The sequence below is a fragment of the Pygoscelis adeliae genome, unplaced genomic scaffold (genome assembly GCF_000699105.1).
Source record: "Pygoscelis adeliae isolate BGI_AS28 unplaced genomic scaffold, ASM69910v1 Scaffold227, whole genome shotgun sequence".
In the NCBI taxonomy this organism is placed as follows: Eukaryota; Metazoa; Chordata; class Aves; order Sphenisciformes; family Spheniscidae; genus Pygoscelis; species Pygoscelis adeliae.
In genome coordinates this window covers 2099283-2117015 of record NW_008825100.1, presented here as the reverse complement: position 1 = coordinate 2117015, position 17733 = coordinate 2099283, and the positions used below count along the sequence as shown (strand labels likewise).

The following is a 17733-nucleotide window of genomic DNA, read 5'->3' as shown; positions in this document are numbered from 1 at the left end:
CAAGGACTGAGGCAGGTGGTGTTACTGAACTGTCAGTGAGTATGTGCACGTGTGTTTGTCTAGCATGGTTGCCTATGTTAGTATGCAGCTAATACAGTAGAAACCAGTATGTGCTCCAAAACAATGACACCGTGTCCTATTAACATGCAACCCTCATTATTATTAGAGTGTTTTGTTCAATGCGTAAGGGTTGTTTTTTCTGCACAGTGTAGGTAACGCGTCATGACATTAGTGAGATCCACAGCCATGCAGCAAACGGAAAGCAGAGCCTGCTTTTGCCTCCCCCAGAGTAACATTAGGGCTCAATGCAAAAGTGCACAGTGTAAAAGGGCGTTTGTGACTCATTAATATCAGGGAATGGAAAGTGCAGCTGTCACGTTAAACGAGTCAACCTGAGAGCTGAAGTGAATGCATTGAGTGTTCGGTGAAATGAAGGGTGTTTCTGCACGGAGAGGAGAGATGGCTGAGAGCCCTAGTTTTTGGCGACTGGCTCCTGGTTGTTTTGCCTGTGGCCAGGATTTATATTGACAACCAGAACTAGGATTTGTCAATGCCCACACATCAAAGCTGAGTGCAGGAAGGACTTTGAAACCTGCAGTGCTCCACAGCGGGGGAGAGAGGTCTAGTACAATTTCAGTGTTACTTTCTGTTGTCTTCTGAGGTTTGCTTTAGGCTCAAAATGGACTTAGCTGAATCCTTTTTAAAATCAGGGGTAGGTGTTTGTTCCCACCACAGAAGTGGCTCAAGCAAATACTGCCCTGCCAGGAATGCATTCACAGCATTCCTCCTTTGTAAAAAGTAACCGTTGCTGACACGTTTCATGGGGCGGCAAGCTGTCCCTCCGAGTGCCAGGCCCTTTCCCAAAAGATTAATAGTTTCTGTGCCAAAGCACAGTTCCTCAGTGCACACCGAGTGATGGGCTCCATTCCCGCTCTGCTCCTCTGTCATGCATTGAAAACCAAATGGGAGAGAAGCAGCCTCACAGCACAGCTAGAGCTGTGCAGCCACGCTGAAATATCGGTCAACTCGCCAGAGTGTGTGCTCCCCGTTGGGATTGGTAATTGGGTCACTAGGTCATTTAACTGTTGTAAATTTAGTTTCCTTATAGTCGCATGTAAATGTGGGACAGAAAAAAAGATACTTCAGAGCACAGAGCAGAATCGGATTTGTGTGCTAGGATAGGGACACAAAAATAAGGAGATTATTTTGGGATGAGAATGGTGAGGGGAGTGTGAATTGCTGCTTGGACCTGCTGGGCATGCCTCCGGGGTGGGGGCAGGTGCTCAGATCCTACTGCTTGGGGTTTGGCACAAAACTGGGACTCCAGGATATCAGGCAGAGAGAGATCAAGAGACAACTCAAAGAGAATTTCTCTGATCTTTGTTTTTGTCTCATATTATGTCCAGTCTTATCCTTTGGGGGCCTGATTTGGGCATTTTTGGAGGAACGGGGATTGGATAGGGTGAGGGAAGGATTTGGCAACATTAAATAAAAAATACACTAGAAAGCTCTCAGGATTTTTTTAATAGTAAAAAATTTGGCAGATGTTGACTATAGAGGCAGTATCTCATATGCCTGCAATATTCTTGGAGATCTACTACATGCCAAAAATCAGTACGTTTTATAGCATGAAGATTTCTGGTGGGAATACTGTTCTGTACCAGATCTCTCATTGTAAGTCATCATTAAGATATATTTATCTCAGATAATGTGTGGCCGCCTAATAAGAGCCAGAAATAAAAAAAAAAGTTATCTTTCTAAATCTTTGTTGTGATTATGTATAACCTGAATTGAATTTCACACAGTAGAACACACTTTTAAAATGTGCCCCATATGAATGCTTTCTGACCAACATGAAAAATGTTAATTCCTGTCTGGAACTTTTCTAAAGTGTATGAATAAGTCTGGTGTAAAATAAATAAATAAAATGGTTTATGACTTCCAGGATAGTGAAAACCCCTTTTATTTTTCCTCATTATAAATATGCAGTACATCTCACTAGCTGTTACAGAAGACTTTAATCTTTTTAAGTTTTAGGGAAGACTAAGCCCTTAGTCCATTTTGCTTTGGTGGCACCTCTGAAGAACTAATTTGATGGGTAAGCTGTACAGACAGTTCACACGTCAGGGAAATAACAGTGGTGAAAAATTGGTTTATAAATCTAATAAGATACAGCGAATGGTTTCTACTCATTTGAAACAAATTCTGATGTGTAAACCATGACAGAGAGCTGAATTAATGTTGACAGTGAAGAGATTCTGAATCCAAAGGGACCATCTTGCTGACCTGCTCCTAAGGTCGCTGAGCTGGAACAAGGAGATGAAGTAAAAAGTTATTTCAACTTTAATTGAAGCTGGGGAGGCTGCTTTATTCTTCTAGATAGCAGAGGGGCATTTGCCGTCAAATTATCTGAGGTGCAGGGAGTAGAGGGATGGGGATGGAGGTTACCTGAGTGGTGGACAGGTGGTGTGTTACCATTCCTGTTCACAGGGTATGTTGAGAAACCTCCTTCTGCCGAATGGAAATATCCAAATTGTCAACAAAACAGAGGCGTTGGTGTTTTATTCTCATCACGTGTTTTGTCTCCAGCAGGCAGCGTACTGAAGTGTGAGGTTTACTCTGGATGGAAAGACCAATTTTTAAGTGAATCTTTGCTACAAGTTAAACTTACCTGGGCAAATAGAAGGGATCCAGGAGAACACCAAGGGACTCCCTGCTTCCCTCTGAGTCTAGAGGGAATATAGACAATGCTAGCACATGGCACTAGCTCTGTTGCACCGCAAGACACGATGCCCATTTCCTGCATCACTCCCACCTGGGTTGGCGCATGGGAGCTGATGCAATGCAGTGTGTCAGGGAGGTAGTCTGTATTTCAAAGGAGCAGCAGCAAAAATTTCATTAAATCTCTGTATCCTTCCTAGGGCAGCAGCAGTGCACTGACCCTGCTAAAAGGCTGTGGCATATCTTCCTCCGCATTTTATCTGTCAAACATCAGTTTGCTTGTCAGAGGTGGCCTTTAACTTGTGACAAAAAAGAGTTCACTGCAAATCTTGAGGTCCTATGATGCATTTGTGGTAGACTTACCTTTTTGCAGCAGCCTGTATTGCATATAGTAATATTACTGTCACATATTACCAGACAGAAAGAAAGTATGATTGTTATGTGATGTATATGCATTACTGTGTTGTGCTTCAGACTGCCTAGTTTCTATATTTGCCTATATAGGAATTCTTAAGCCAAAAGCTTTGGAGAATTCGGGACAAAGTTTTGCTGAATTTTCTTCTGTTAAACATTACCTCATTCTATAAACAGTCCCATGTGGCTCAAAATGTGCTTCAGGAAAGATGTTATAACCCGTCTCTACATTAATGGAAATAAAGGTACAGCTGAGTCAGGGCAGTGGCTGTGGGGGAAACAGGGAGAGGAAATGCTTTGTTGTCTTATTTAAAGCAGGTTTCATAAAAACCTAGATGCTAGAAACAAAGCCAGGCAGTTTACAGAATTCACATCCTCATAGGTTTATTTCTGTTTCTGTTTTCAAGGCAGCAGTGCTGCTAGTTGTATTTGGTACTAACTTTTCCCAGTGCTGCTGATGGTCTAAAGCCTTTTAATACTGTCGTTGCTGTGTCTTTGAAATCTCCAAACTGTGAGCATGATATTAAACTCAGAATGCCTGAAGTTATTTCAGTTTAGGAGACCAGCAGGACTTGATAAAGCTGTCATGGTTGTATTCATGTCTGCAGGGCTCGGAAAAGATGTGAGCTGAGCCTTTGGGACAGAAAACAATACTCTGCACTCCTACATTGCTGCTCACCTCTGAGCTGCCACACGTTTCTTTTTTTTCTCCACTCGCCTTCCCTTTTCCCCCTATCATAGAAGTTGTGGGGCTTTGCTGTGAACTGTCTGGGCTTGTTGATGGTATTTATCATTTAAGAAGCTTTCAAAATGCTGCATTTCACTCCTGACAGTTTGCCTTCTTGTGCTTCCTTGTCCTTTCTAGGGGGGGTGGGGGGGAAGTTTTCCTCATTTCCTCACCTTTGCTGAGTTTTAAAGGCTCAGTTACCTTACTTGAGAACTTGAGCAGTTCTCATTCACACACTCTGCTAATCACCCAATTATCAAGTCATTGTGCAGTGATAATACTGTTTTACTGGTACACTCACCGTGCTGCATAACATTAACCAATATCAGATGATATTATTTTTTGGCTTTAAAACCAGTTTGGTTTCATGTCTGATACCTGAACTACTGTATAATGGCATCTCAGCCACTTATGTTGTCTTCATTGTTCTGCTGTCCTTGCTGTTGCTCACTTCCACGTGCCTGTTACTGTGCAAGGATGTTCTCAAAGAGAAGGGATCAAGCTCTTTTTATGGATATTATCAAGAATCAAATGCTAGGATAAAACTGGGCCAATAATCATCAATTTCAGATATCTTCCCTAATTCTTGTACATCTTTGTAGAGTCCATAAAATATTGAAAATATTTAACACCAGCGGGAGTATTTAATCATCTCATTTTAATATGCTGTTTAGGTATGCTTCTCCCGGAAGAGCAGTAGGGTGACAGAAAAATAATATTCCGAAGAGTATTAATTGATCTTTACCTGCATAACCCTATCATCATATTTCCTAGTCCTTCCCCTATAAGCACAAAATGAACGTCCATATTAAGTAGCTACTCTTTCTATTTAGGGTGCCTTAAGGTGCCAAAGTGAGGTATAACTGCTGGCTTTGAAGGGCTGTGAGACCCCCTCAGTTAAAACTCTCAAGATTTTTCAATGCAGTCTCTGAAAATTGTTTCCTCTGATGGTTCTTTAGTTTGTAAACGGAGTTGTTCGTGTGTTAGACCGAGTGGATGAGCCTTCCTGGGGCAACACTGCTGTCTCAGCTGGCAATCTCTCTTGCCTCAGGAAAGATGCCAAAGATGGTTTTGTGGCATTAGAACTTAATTCTTGTGCCAAAGGGGTGTTGCTCCAGCTCCTACGTGGAGTTTTGTAGATCAAAACTTCTTAAATCCCATCTCACAAAACGTAAACGTGCATGTATTTCTGGTAGTTTAAACTGTACCTTCTTCAAAGGTGTGTATTAGACTCCAATGTAATCCTGCAATGGTATGCCCTCCTTATAACAAGAAGTGTGCGGATGGCTTCCCTGGAAAGAGTAGGACTATTTACTTATCTCATATAAAGCAAGCGCTTAGTGGTTTAATAGAGGAGTTTGCACATATATACTAATTAAAATAAAATAGGGAGGAAAGAGGAAGTTTGCCAGGCTCCAGGTGAAGCCTTTGGTGGGTGTAGTCTTTCTGCCTACAAAAAGAATGAAATCCCTTATCTTCCCCCTTGCAACAAAACCAAAAATGAATCTTGCAACATTAAAAAAAAAAAAAAAATCTAAGCAGAGGTTTGAAAAGTCTAGATCTTTGCCAAACATGCTTTTGAGCATTCTGATTTAGAAGAAGAAAATAGCTTTGGAGGCATTCAAAGTAAAGTTCTTGAACAGATGGTACTTTTCAGTAATGATAGAAAAATTCAGTGATGGTTAAGCGGACCACACTGAGCTAAGAAGTTATCTTGTTCTTTGTGCACACACGTTGCATCTATGTGTCTTTGCATACTTACTAATATTGGATATGATGTGTGATATTAGATGGCATTTAAAACATTATTTCACTATATGTTTCACTGGCATTTAATTGGATAATGGTTGTGATCACACTGGAGTTAATTAGTGTGATTGTGGTAATAAGAGTATTCTCTACTTGATGCATGACTGCACTTCTGATTGAGATGAACAGTTGATGTGATAAAATATAGGCAACATTTTTTTTAATCTAAGCACTCAGTATGAAATAGCACAAAGAAGAATTCTTTTAGCTAATGTATTTCCGGCTGTTAATTCTAATCTTGCTTATTTATTAGTTTGAAGGTCTAAGGTAGCTTTTAAACACTTTATCTGGGGTTTCAGCATTTGACGTAATGTGTAAGTGTCATTCTTTTAGATTCAAATAATAAATTCAGCTCAATTTGTATGTGAACCCTGAGGAAAAATCATAAATAAAAGATAACGATACATGGAAAAACATCTGGTTCTTGGTGATGGTTAGTGAGGATGCTGTGTGATATCCACCTCATCATTCCTGGGAACTCTTTATTTCTCATTCGTGCTGAAAAATCCCTTATGCTTAAATAATCTACTGAAATCATGGAATTACTGGAGGTGTAAAATAGTAATTAGTACCAGCATGGTATTATATCTGGCCTCTTAGCTGTCTGAAATGGGAGCAAACTTCACATTCCCCAAATCTGTGGATGTTCCTGAACTGAGCTAAGCTTCAAATGTTGGTGAGGAAAGAAGTAACAATGGATCAGTAAATACAGATGCTTAGCCAGAAAACGTCCGAAGAAAAATCATTTAAAACATTGTGAATGAGCCATAGTCCCACAATGGGAGATGAGAGGCGTAAGGACCTTTCAACCCCATGTACCAGCTGCAAAGATAACTTTTCCAGGAGCTGGGAGAGAGGTTTTCTAGGCATTGCTGGTGTGCATAGGAGATATTCCAGGCACTCTGGTTCCTAGACTGCATTCGCAAATAGATGCAGTTCTGAGAATAGTGGTAATGTTGTTGAAATTGTCAGGTGGTTGATACTTGGACACACACTCACACGTGCTTGCACTCACGAACTTACCCGAGACCCTCATTTGTTAAACTACTTAAACAGATGTGATTCATTCATTTAAAGGTAGGCGTGTTCTTACGTGTCCATCAAAAGATGAATATAACAGGCTGTAGTATTTGCAGAGCTCAAACTTCAAGGACAGTGCAAGGAGAACAGGGGCAAAATTGTGACAAGAAAAACTTAAGATTAATTGCCATATCTAAGGGAAGAACAGTCTGCAAAAGAAGGTGATGGAAACTTCATTAACATGGATATTTTTTAAGAAGGTCTGAAGAAGTTTCCGTTCTAGTGTACAGTAGGGAACGATCCTGTACTGATAGAGCAAGTGGCTGCATGACCTCAGAGAGATGTTCTGCCTTTAACTTCTGTAACTGTAATTCCTGGTAACTCTGTTTTGAATGAGCAATAGAGCACAAGTAAGAATACAGGTCTTTATTTGATTATGTGAAATTCAAACTGAATAAAATCACATCTTGCATTAGATCATCATATGCACTTAGCCTTTGCCCTTCTTAAGGGAGGAGGAATTTTGACAAAGATGGATGCTTCCTTAAACCCCAGATTTATTTATCAAAGAAACACTTCATTGTGGTCACTCATTTTAGCTTTAGAATATCAAATTACTAAAGATATAATTCTCCCCAAAAGCCTGACTGTGAGATCACTTAACCTAAACAAAAAACTGGAGCTAATTTTAACTAAATGGCTTGAGCAAAGAATCTGATAGCAGTAACTGGACTTCATAATTAAGGATAACAATAGTTTATAAGGATTGAGAAGAAATGCAGAATCAGCACCATAATTATAAATTTGTGAATGTGAATCATGCTGTAGCTTCTGCAGGGAGGAGTGCTACCCGCTGTCTATGCACAGAACAGGGGTACAAGGCCTCCGGAGTTCTATTTTTAGCCCTTTGCCATTTTTTGTCTCCTCCTGCGATCTTGAGTAAATGGCTAGGAGGCTGACCCAGTTCTCACTGAAGTCAGTAAGATCCTTTTTACTGTTTTCAGTGAGAGACGGATCAGGCTTTGAACTTTGTCTCGACATCCCATCTTCACAGCAGGAGTAATAATACTGCAATTTCATCTTTGGTGTTGAAGAGTCGAGTCACGACTCTAAAGAACGTAAAGGAGATACCACATCAGAGAAAACCTAATAAGTCTCCTAAGCTTCAGCCTGCAGGCATCAGATGGGATTCACATCACTGTCTTTAGTCAAGAAGATCAGATCTAAACTAGTCATCTAAGTTGTCTCTCTAGTCAGTACTTACTGGCCTCTAGACATGCCGTCTCTTCTGTGCCTTTTATATGGTAAAACCTAGGTGACAAAGCTCTCTGAATCAATATGAGGAACCTTTGCCTGGAACTGCCTTTCACAGGCCCAGAACCTGATTAACACAGAATAAGGCAAACCAGTGCTGCCTTGTTCCCCTTCAGCATATCTAAACATCTACGTACGAAGTGCAGTGTCCAGGGTATGTCGTCTGTGTTTAATGTGGTAGTGTATCTGATCACCTGCCCTGTTCCTCTACCTCATGTTTCTCCTGATGTATACAACTAAACATCTTTCTCTGGCTGATCAGCATGGTTCACAACACATTGGAGATCTTGGAGACAGTTACCATGAAAACTTCTCAAATATAATAAACAGCTGTAAAATACTGTGCAAGGAGAGATTGTTCTGGAAAAAAATTGCCCAGATTTGGGCCACGAACTCTGCCCTGGACTACCATTAGACATAGCTATTTTCAATGAAATCTGCCTAGAAACATGCAGTAATAAAGTAGTTACAAGTGTAGTTGCTAGGAGTAGAGGGAAAACTACATGGAATCGTTTTCTGAAAATGCACTTGGGTCGAAACCAAAATGCTGCACTACATTGGTGGCTTAAAAATGCGGGGAGGGGTCAGTGAAAAGCACAAATACATATGATTGGTACATTTCTTTTTTATTTTTATTTTTTTTTTAATTTTAAAAGGATGTTAAGATACTTGAATGCATCCAGAGGAGGGCAATAAAGCTGGTGAGAGAGCTGGAAGGAATGTCCTGTGAGGAGTGGCTGAGAACTCTGGGTTTGTCTAGTTTGGAGAAGAGGATGCTGAGGGGCGACCTCATCACTCTCTACAGCTTCCTGAGGAGGGGACATGGAGTGCTGAGCTCTCCTGTCCCTTATATCCAGTGACAGGACTCATGGGAATGGTTCAGAGCTGCGCCAGGGGAGGTTTAGACTGGACATTAGGAAGCATTTCTTTACCGAGAGGGTGGTCAAACACTGGAACAGGCTTCCTAGAGAGGTCGTCGGTGCCCCAAGCCTGTCAGTGTTTAAGAAGCACTTGGACAATGCCCTTAACAACATGCTTTAACTTTCGGTCAGCCCTGAAGTGGTCAGGCAGTTGGGACTAAATGGTCATTGTAGGTCCCTTCCAACTGAACTATTCTATTCCATTCCATTCTAATTTGTTTCTAAGTGACTAAGATATTAGACTACTTTAGCTTGCAATACATGCCATAAATAAGAAAGGCAAAATATTTCTGTTCTGCTGCCTCTAACCTTATATTGGTCCAAGAATTAACTGATGCTTTATTCAGTATTTTTTCATTTAGTTATTTACTTTTAATTAGGAAAAAAAATGCCAATTACTTTCAAACCAGAATTGGGGCCCTTTGGTTGGTTTGTACTGAGCACTGCAATGCTATTTTCTGTGTAACAGATGAGGCTGAGCACAAACTGCATGCAGCCAATGCTCTCTGTTGATAATCAGTGCAACACTTACTCTGGGTTAAGAAGATTTGGAGAGAACAGTTGATGAAACACTTCTTTGGCACAAAGATTATGGTCAAAATACTGTTTGTTTCAACTTTAAGGAAATATCTTAGGCAATTTGCTGAAGGAGCTGTGTTTGGTTAGTGCATTTCCAGTGCAGCGATGGCTTCATATGCATTAACCTGGAGACAGGGTGGAATCTCAGCCGAGATCTGCTACCTGGGTCAGAGGTAGAAATGGATCCTGACATTTTGGTGCTTGCTGGTCTGAAATGCAAAGGGAAGTGTGATAAATGTAACAGGCAAATTTCACATCAGCTTTTTAATAAATCATTTTTTTCAACTTGCTACAGAATATCAACCTGTTAACAATTAATGAACCAAAGTTATGGGAATCCTGTTAGTAAATATTGCCATGGGATAAGATAACAATCACCTCCACTTCCAAATTGTGGTAGGGATTGTTGTATAGGTTTTGTTAGTCTATTTCTTTTCCATAATTGTTTCTTTTTTGTTATTTACAAGAAACAGAAGAGATATGAAAGCTGCCTGGTTCTGTCTAAAATTAATTCCAAAAACATATATTACAGCCATTTCCATTCTAAAACCTGAAGGGTGCAGTTTCATTTTCTTGTGACTGCAGATTGCATGATTGAAATAGGTGATTATGCAAAGATTAGTATAGAAAGATTATTAAGATATTTGAGGTGCAAGTTGGTTTTGTGCTTGAAACGGTGCAGAACTATGTAGTGCCAGTTCGTAGATCACTGAGAATTTCAAGGGTTTACACATGACAGTTCTCTCAGGGGTTAATGCAATGTTAGGAAAAAATACCACACACCCCTAAAGTTTCAGAGAGCATATCATTTTATAACTCAGATCATTTTTCTGTGGAACTTGTGCTATTATTGTTTGACAGGAACTAATTTCCACAGATGTAGAAGAGAGATTCTTCATGGGATCTTCCCTCTGGAAGGATTAGCCATTTTTGGTGTCACCTTCCTCAGGATGCCACAGAAAACCTTCCATGGGCCTGCGGTTTGCAGAAAAGGGGACAGCCATAATTGTCCTTCTAGTAGCAAAAATTTCCTTCTGCGGTTGCATTAGCTCTTACCTTCTTCCAAAGTTTTGAATCTTGATGCCAGTTTGGAGATGTACGTAGATCCTGTGCTCCTGGTAGTTCCTTCCAGATCTCACAAGGGCTGGGAATCTGAGGTCGCCTCTTCTGGCTGGGGGTAGCAGGACAAGGAGGCATTATATGCTTTTCTTCATCATGAGACTTAATTCTCTCTTGGATTCCCACCCTGCCTGATTCAGGGTTATGTCACACCAAAAAAGTACAAAGTGCTTCAAACAAATGAAATAAGGGTCTGTACTCTGAAGAGCTTCTGAACAAGAGAGTGAGCTCAGGACGAAAATGTACAAAGCAGGCAAGCAGTGCAGCATTACAGTACTAACAAGGATGAAGCTCTCAGGTTCAACATAGGTTTAGTTCAGCACTTGTAGAGAAATAGATGTACATGAAAATATTTGATATGCATAACAACTTCTGATAAGATTTATGTGCACTTGAAGCAAATAAACAGAACAAAAGTAGAGCAGGCCCTCACCAAATAAGTAACCTCTAGCTTATTTGGCCTGTGCTGTGTTTATATCTCATCTGACAGTAGATGACAACCCTTTCATGAATACGTCAAACTCTAAAGTTCAAGGCAAGTGTGGTTAACTCCCAAATGTGGTTGCTTATCTGAAATGTATCTAAACCTCTTAAATCTGCAACAGTGAGCTGGAAATCTCTCAGCACCAGGCCTTCCTTCTAGAATGACAGGGATAAAAGTCATTAGTGTTCTTCCTATCATAAACTGCACCTGTTTTTAAAACCCAGACACTTAGCTGGGAACTCAGTGGACGAAGATAGAAAAAGACGTGAACAAAAATTTCACCATACTTAAGATGTGCTGTGTTAAGGCTTCTTGTGTATGACACTCTTAAGCAAACATGTCCAACATTAGGTATGAATGCTTCAGGGAAGCATCACTCTATGCTGACAGTGCCTGGCACAGCCCAGGGGGAGCGCTGCATGTGCCGCCTCCTACATCCAGCCAGCTTCCTTGCAGAAAATCCCCTTTGCCTTTGGAGAACCTTGTGCAATACAAAGGGACTGCTGCAGGACCGCTGCATCCTTTACTGTCTGTGCAGTGTGGCCAGAGCCTCTGTTGAGTCCAAACTGCACTCTTTTTTTTTCCCCAGGGCTCAGCCTACACCCTTTTCACCATGCAGTGTATTTATATCTGATCATTATATTGGTGAACTCACATCACCTAGATGTAATTAGGTACATCACATGTTGGAGCCGGTAACCTTGTAATGGTTTTCAGCAGAGATGAACATAAGTGTGTTAGGGACAAATGTAGCAAAGCTGTATTCATACTGTATTTCAGCAAAGATGTTTGTCTCTCAAATCTGTGCCATAAACAGAGAGTGAACACGTTTAAAAGTATACTAAATATTAAAAGCAGGAGACAGCCTTCTCCCCAGGGAGTTGGACTGGTGTTTGAGCTGTTGTAGTGGTAATGTGTGAAAAACCCTAGAATGGAGTAGACTTTGGCATTTGCTCCAAATATTATTGGAAGAGAATAATTCAGAAAGGATGCTGCTAAGTGAAACTGGACCCTAATTCAGATCATATTAAATGGAACATTTTTTAGAGATTCTCAGCTAAAGAGGTTTCCAAAAAATGATTATTAAAACATAACATTTTGCCACTGTTAACAACCTAACCATTATAGCAGTGGCCTGAAAGTGAGGGAATAAAAATTTACTATTGGTAACAAAACTGTCTAGAATACATTCTTCACAGTCCAAAAGAAGAAATGCAAATACTGTGTATTTATAGTCAGTCCTCAGAAATTGGGAAAATGAGCTGTTTTCTTTCTGCTTTTTGTAACTGGAAATATTTTCCCCCATTAAACACTTGGAGGCCAGTGTTCCATCTCTATATTGAATATTTTCTCCAGCAACAACTATTTACTGCAGTAGGATATTATCTAAGTAATAACAACATGACTTGATTCATGGCTTTTATGTTCGACAGTGTTCCTTCGATGCTCAGAAGCACATGTGTGTCCACAGTGTTCAAAGATATTTTGTGTATATGTATAAAGTTAATGCATTTTTAAACTGAGGAGGATTCTCACTAGAATTTTGAAAAGGGAAGTGCTACAATTCTGTCTCTATTGATGGGGAGGTTAAAATTCCCAGTGGGAGCAGTCTTAGGCCAACGCTGAGCATTTCTGAAGATCTCACCCAGTACTGGAAACAACCCTTAAGCTGATATCTTTGTCTCTCCTTATTTTTGTTAAGTGTTAGATGCCACAGAGCTATTGGCCTCAACTTGAGTGAAGAAAGCTTTTCTATGACAACAAGGGCTGGCTATGTTTAGTTAGCTAAACATAGCTGACTAAACCATAGCTCTATGGCTATGGAGAAGATGACTGCACTCCCTTTCCATTTCTGCTGTTATTTATCAGACTCTCTGGTGTATTAATTCAGTGGTGTTTTCCAGAAACATGAAAGAGGGAGAGAAAGGATGGGCAGGTAGTTTGGAAGCTGAGATAAGTTTCATGGAATTCACCTCTGTTCCTCATGCTCCAGTCTGGCATGTCTTGGGTACATCGGTTAGCTTCTGCATTCTTCAGTTCCCTCTCTGTAAAGTAGGGGTAATAAATCTCATATCGCAAAGACCGTGGCTATGGGTTAAATCTATTCAGGATGGTGAAGTGTTCAAATTCTTATGTAATGGAGGGCACGTACGTACCTTGGACAGACTGCAAATTATACCCCTCCAAAGCAATCTGAGCATTATATATTGGCAGCTGCAAGCTAATCACATAGACTTACTCCATCTAGAAATATGACGCACAACAGTAGATGAGAGGAAAAAACGTAGAAGGAACTTGAAGACATGGTCTACTCAAGTTATCTCACAAAAGCCAGTGAAAGGCAAATGTTTCTTGAGGTTGAGACTAACGTGATTACATGCTGTAATGTGAAAGCCGTTGGGAGGCCTTTGCAACAAGCTTGTAGTTGAGTGTCATGTGAGGCACCGTAGGCTGCTGAGGTGGTTGGTCCTACTTGCTTCATTACATTATCTTTGAGAAATTCCAGGGGACTTGGAAATAAACAAGTGCACAGTCCTGTTGCTGTGCCTGGCAGGATTGGGCTGGGGTGGTGTGTTTCAAATAAGAAATTATTTCATGTGTACTCAGGGGTCAGTCTGTGTGGCTTTATACATTCTTCTTTCATAAATGGCAGTGCCAGTAGGAATTATTATGATTGTTTTAAAACTCTGGTAATCACTTGCTTTCATGCCTTTGAAAGTATAAACAGCCTGTTTCAGGGGTTTACTTGCCACAGTTGTATTACTCATACTCCATTTCTTGCTTTGTTTGCTGGTAGAATACGTACACCAATGCAGACAAGCTTTTGGAGGCTGCAGAGCAGTTGGCTCAGACTGGGGAATGTGACCCTGAAGAGATCTATAAAGCAGCCCGGCATCTGGAAGTACGGATTCAGGACTTTGTCCGGAGGGTGGAACAGAGGAAACTTCTCTTGGACATGTCAGTCTCCTTCCATACCCACACCAAAGAGGTAAGATGTGCATGAGGGAATTTTTCTGTGTATTGCGGAGTGCTGCAAGAGGCTGACTCTGAAAACTCAGATGACACAGAAAAGGTACCTTCACCGCGCAGGGCTGATATCCAGTTCATTTGATGCATGTGACTAGCTGTTGTAAAGAGGAAGCAAAATGTGAATGAAACATATGAATGATATAGTACACTAAAATATGAGGACAGCATATCTAACATATCAAGCAGTGCTTAATTCACAACTAGAATGTATTGTTATAAAGCAAGAATTCTCTTGTAAGAACATGAGTTGATGTTAACACATTAGGTATAAACATGCTAGCAGTATGATATGTATCCTCAGAGGGGTTCCATTTGAATGTAATGTTAATTAATGTAGCCATTATTATTAAGTGTTACTGGAAATCTTACATTGTTTAATGAGGCAGACTTCACTTTTCAAAATTACAGTTAAAGAGCAAATAGTCACATACTGATACAGTGAATCAGTGAGGACCTGAATAAATGCTGTTTAGTGTAATTGAAAAATAGCCAGAGATAAGGCTGTCTCGCCAGAGATACAGTGGACAGGACATCAAATGGGAGGCCACTGGGGATGTAATTAAAGCATACTTCACATTTTTCTGCAGACCAAAGGCCATTCAGTGATGAGTGACTTTTAAAGATAGGGTTTCTGCTGAGAGGGGTGGAATTAGTCAGAATAGTTGTTTTCATGCTCTGCAGCATCTGTTTGCAAAAGCACACTTGATCAGAAAGATGCTCTTAGAAGCTGAAAGCTTTGCCTGCGTTTGTTGATTTACACGTTACAAACAAGTTGTGTATAGCAGGCTTCAGCGTGTTGGGGACCCTCCTTAAATAGAAGATGTATGCGTATGTTCATATATATATATATGGAAGATAGTTGGAGTTACAGTGTGTCCTTTATAGCTGTTGATACATTAAGGTTTTTCTCTTACATCCTGCTTCTGCAGCGTACTAAAATCTAGTTACTTTAAGCTTGTGAATAGTACTATTGTTTCCAGAGTAGCTCAAACGCTTGCAACTATGCTTGTTTGCCACAGGGGAAACTTAATTGGTTATTTCCTCAGTCAAAATTATTTCATAACAGTTTCCTACTGTGATTAACCTCGCTTCACCTATGCAGGTGGTGACTAGTAACACAAAGATAGGCATGACTCCAGGAAGTTATCAGTATAGTATGTTTTCTATCATCTAAATTTCTTCTGATGATTACTGGTACTGTGTAGCCTAATTTGGGTTTGGGACCTGGAGCTTCCCTGTATGAAGGGTTTTGGATTGCAATGCACTATACTCACTTCTTCCCTTCTTCAACAAGAAGGGAATTTGCCTGCTCCACTCACCTGTTCTTAATGAGCCTTGTTTTGGTGTATAGAAATGCAGATGTATAAAAATGCACATTTTAAAAAAACTATTAAAAACCCCAGTCTTTTGTGACAGCATCAATGCTGTTTACTAGATATTGAGAGTAAACCCTAAACCTCTGCCTCATTGACATTTACCTGTGGGATAGATTGGTGCTGTGATGCCTTTTTGGAAAGCTCAGTAAGCACTTGCTGTCAGTTTTAGGGAGATTCAGAGTGGACAGGCTCTGGGTGCCTCTCTCTCCCCCGAGGGACAGACGAGGGAGCTGTAGCATAAAACTGGGACATCAGCAAAGTCAGGGTGGACCCAGGAATCCATATGCATCAGAATGAATGACAGCCATTGGGTTGGGATGGGTGCAAAGAGGCTGCTAAAGTTACTACAGTCTCCAGCAGTGCCCCAATGTTGGAGGGTGCACAGCAGCTCTGCAAGAGAAAGTTTTCACTTCCTTACCCCTGTGTTACCCCCGGCCCTGTGAGGGCCAAACACTCTGGTTTTCTGCAGGTTCACTGAATTTCTTTGTGTGTCATTCTTCAATCTGAATATAAAACAGATAGCTAGATTCCTCAAAAATGAAGAAATACAAATGTCCTTCCTTTGCCACCATGCCTATGATAGTATCACGTCCTTTCTCTGTTTCATACCAACTGATCTCACTTGGTTCCTCCCTGGGCTCTGACTGGGAAGCGTGCTCAGCCCCAGTGAGACCTCCCAGCCTACAGAGCTGCGCTGGACCAAATGCAGGTTCTTGCTCTAGCCACTTGCCCAGGTCAGATCTGCACCATCCATGCTCAGTTTATGAAACTGCTTAAAAATAAGATCACTGTATTTGCTGGGATTTCAGTCCCAAACAACAAAGATAACATTAGATTCCAATTTTAAAGTCAGGATTTATCAAGCAAAATTCCTTTTGAGTCAGTAGCAGTTTTAGTTGAGTTAAAGAGTTCGGAGTCAGATTTAAATTCTAGCAAATTTCAAGGCAAAAAATCCTTTTGCTGCAGCAGTAAAATACAGGGAAATCTGAGATTCATTGCTGCTGTTTTACCAGGAGGCATTCCAGTTACAGTGCTAACACATGCCTCCCCGATTTAATCTTGCCCCTCCTACCTGCCATGCTGTGCCTGATGCTGGACTGTACTATGCCCATCCAAACCCATCACCTGGGAGTGTCTTGGGGTGAGGAGAAAGTAGTTTGGCTGGCATGTTAACGTGTTTAACACCTGACATATTTTGCATTATTCTAGAAGGCATTATTAGTTAGTTGATAATAACCATCATTATTAATTTCACCCTTTGTAGTTCTCAAAACTACATTTCTTGAACTATTAACAACCGTTTCTCTTATGTCCTTGGAAATGAATAAACAGTTCCCTTCATGTTTTCCTGGCAATAATGCAGGAAGCTATGGCCTAGATGTATTTTTCATCCAAGTTTCCCAAATTCTCATTATTTCTTGATATATTAATCTACTGAGACAGAACTGGTGAAAGGGAGAATTAAGTAGAAAGAATCGGTCTTACTGACATGGTTTTTATGGAAATATTCTAAATATCTTCCTGCAATGAACATGTCGCTTCTGACAGTCTTCCTAGCACAGATGAATTGTATTTCTGATGTGGTAATTCCCAGGCGTGGATGAGCACATTGATTGTGAACTTCTCACTGCCTCTCCTGTACTCTGTCCACCTCTTCATCTCCATGTGTGACTACTCAGATTCCCAGCACGAGAAAATTTTAACAGCTCCCATTTTTAAAAAGTAATCTTGTCAAAGAAATATTTCCTTTTGTAATCTGCCTTGCTAGAATTTCTTCAGGGCAATGTATAGTGTTGAATTAGGGAGTCATTTAAATCCAGATATCCCATGAGCAAAGTTGAGAGTGGCTTTTTATACTACAGTAGACTTGAATAGCTACTCATTTCATGTGAAAGTGTTATAAGAGGATTCCTTTTGCTGAACACTGACTTATACAGTTGAAGGAATATGGAAAAGACTGCCAATTAAGCATAACAATAATTTTGATTTTTTTTTTTTAAGTGGCCTTACCAAAGGATACATGCAATAGGCTGAAATGATGACTTTCTGGTGCAGTAAAAACATTTTAGAGGCACAAATTTAGAGCAGTCCCCTAAGTGATCATTAGTGTCATAACTCATGAGTAATGTAGTTGTCCTATTGCCATGCCTATAAGAGAGATGTGTGTCCCACTGTCCTACAGTATTCATTATGCTCTCTTAGTTTATAGTCAATATTTTC

At 40.4% G+C, this 17733-nt stretch overlaps 1 protein-coding gene across 1 annotated transcript in view; it reads left to right on the top strand.

The window, feature by feature from the left end:
- KALRN (kalirin, RhoGEF kinase) overlaps positions 1–17733 on the top strand; it is a 368140-nt gene that overhangs the window by 128359 nt on the left and 222048 nt on the right. The window contains exon 11 of the mRNA XM_009327171.1: positions 13905–14096. Coding sequence (XP_009325446.1) covers positions 13905–14096 — 192 coding nt within the window. The remainder of the gene's footprint in view (positions 1–13904; positions 14097–17733) is intronic.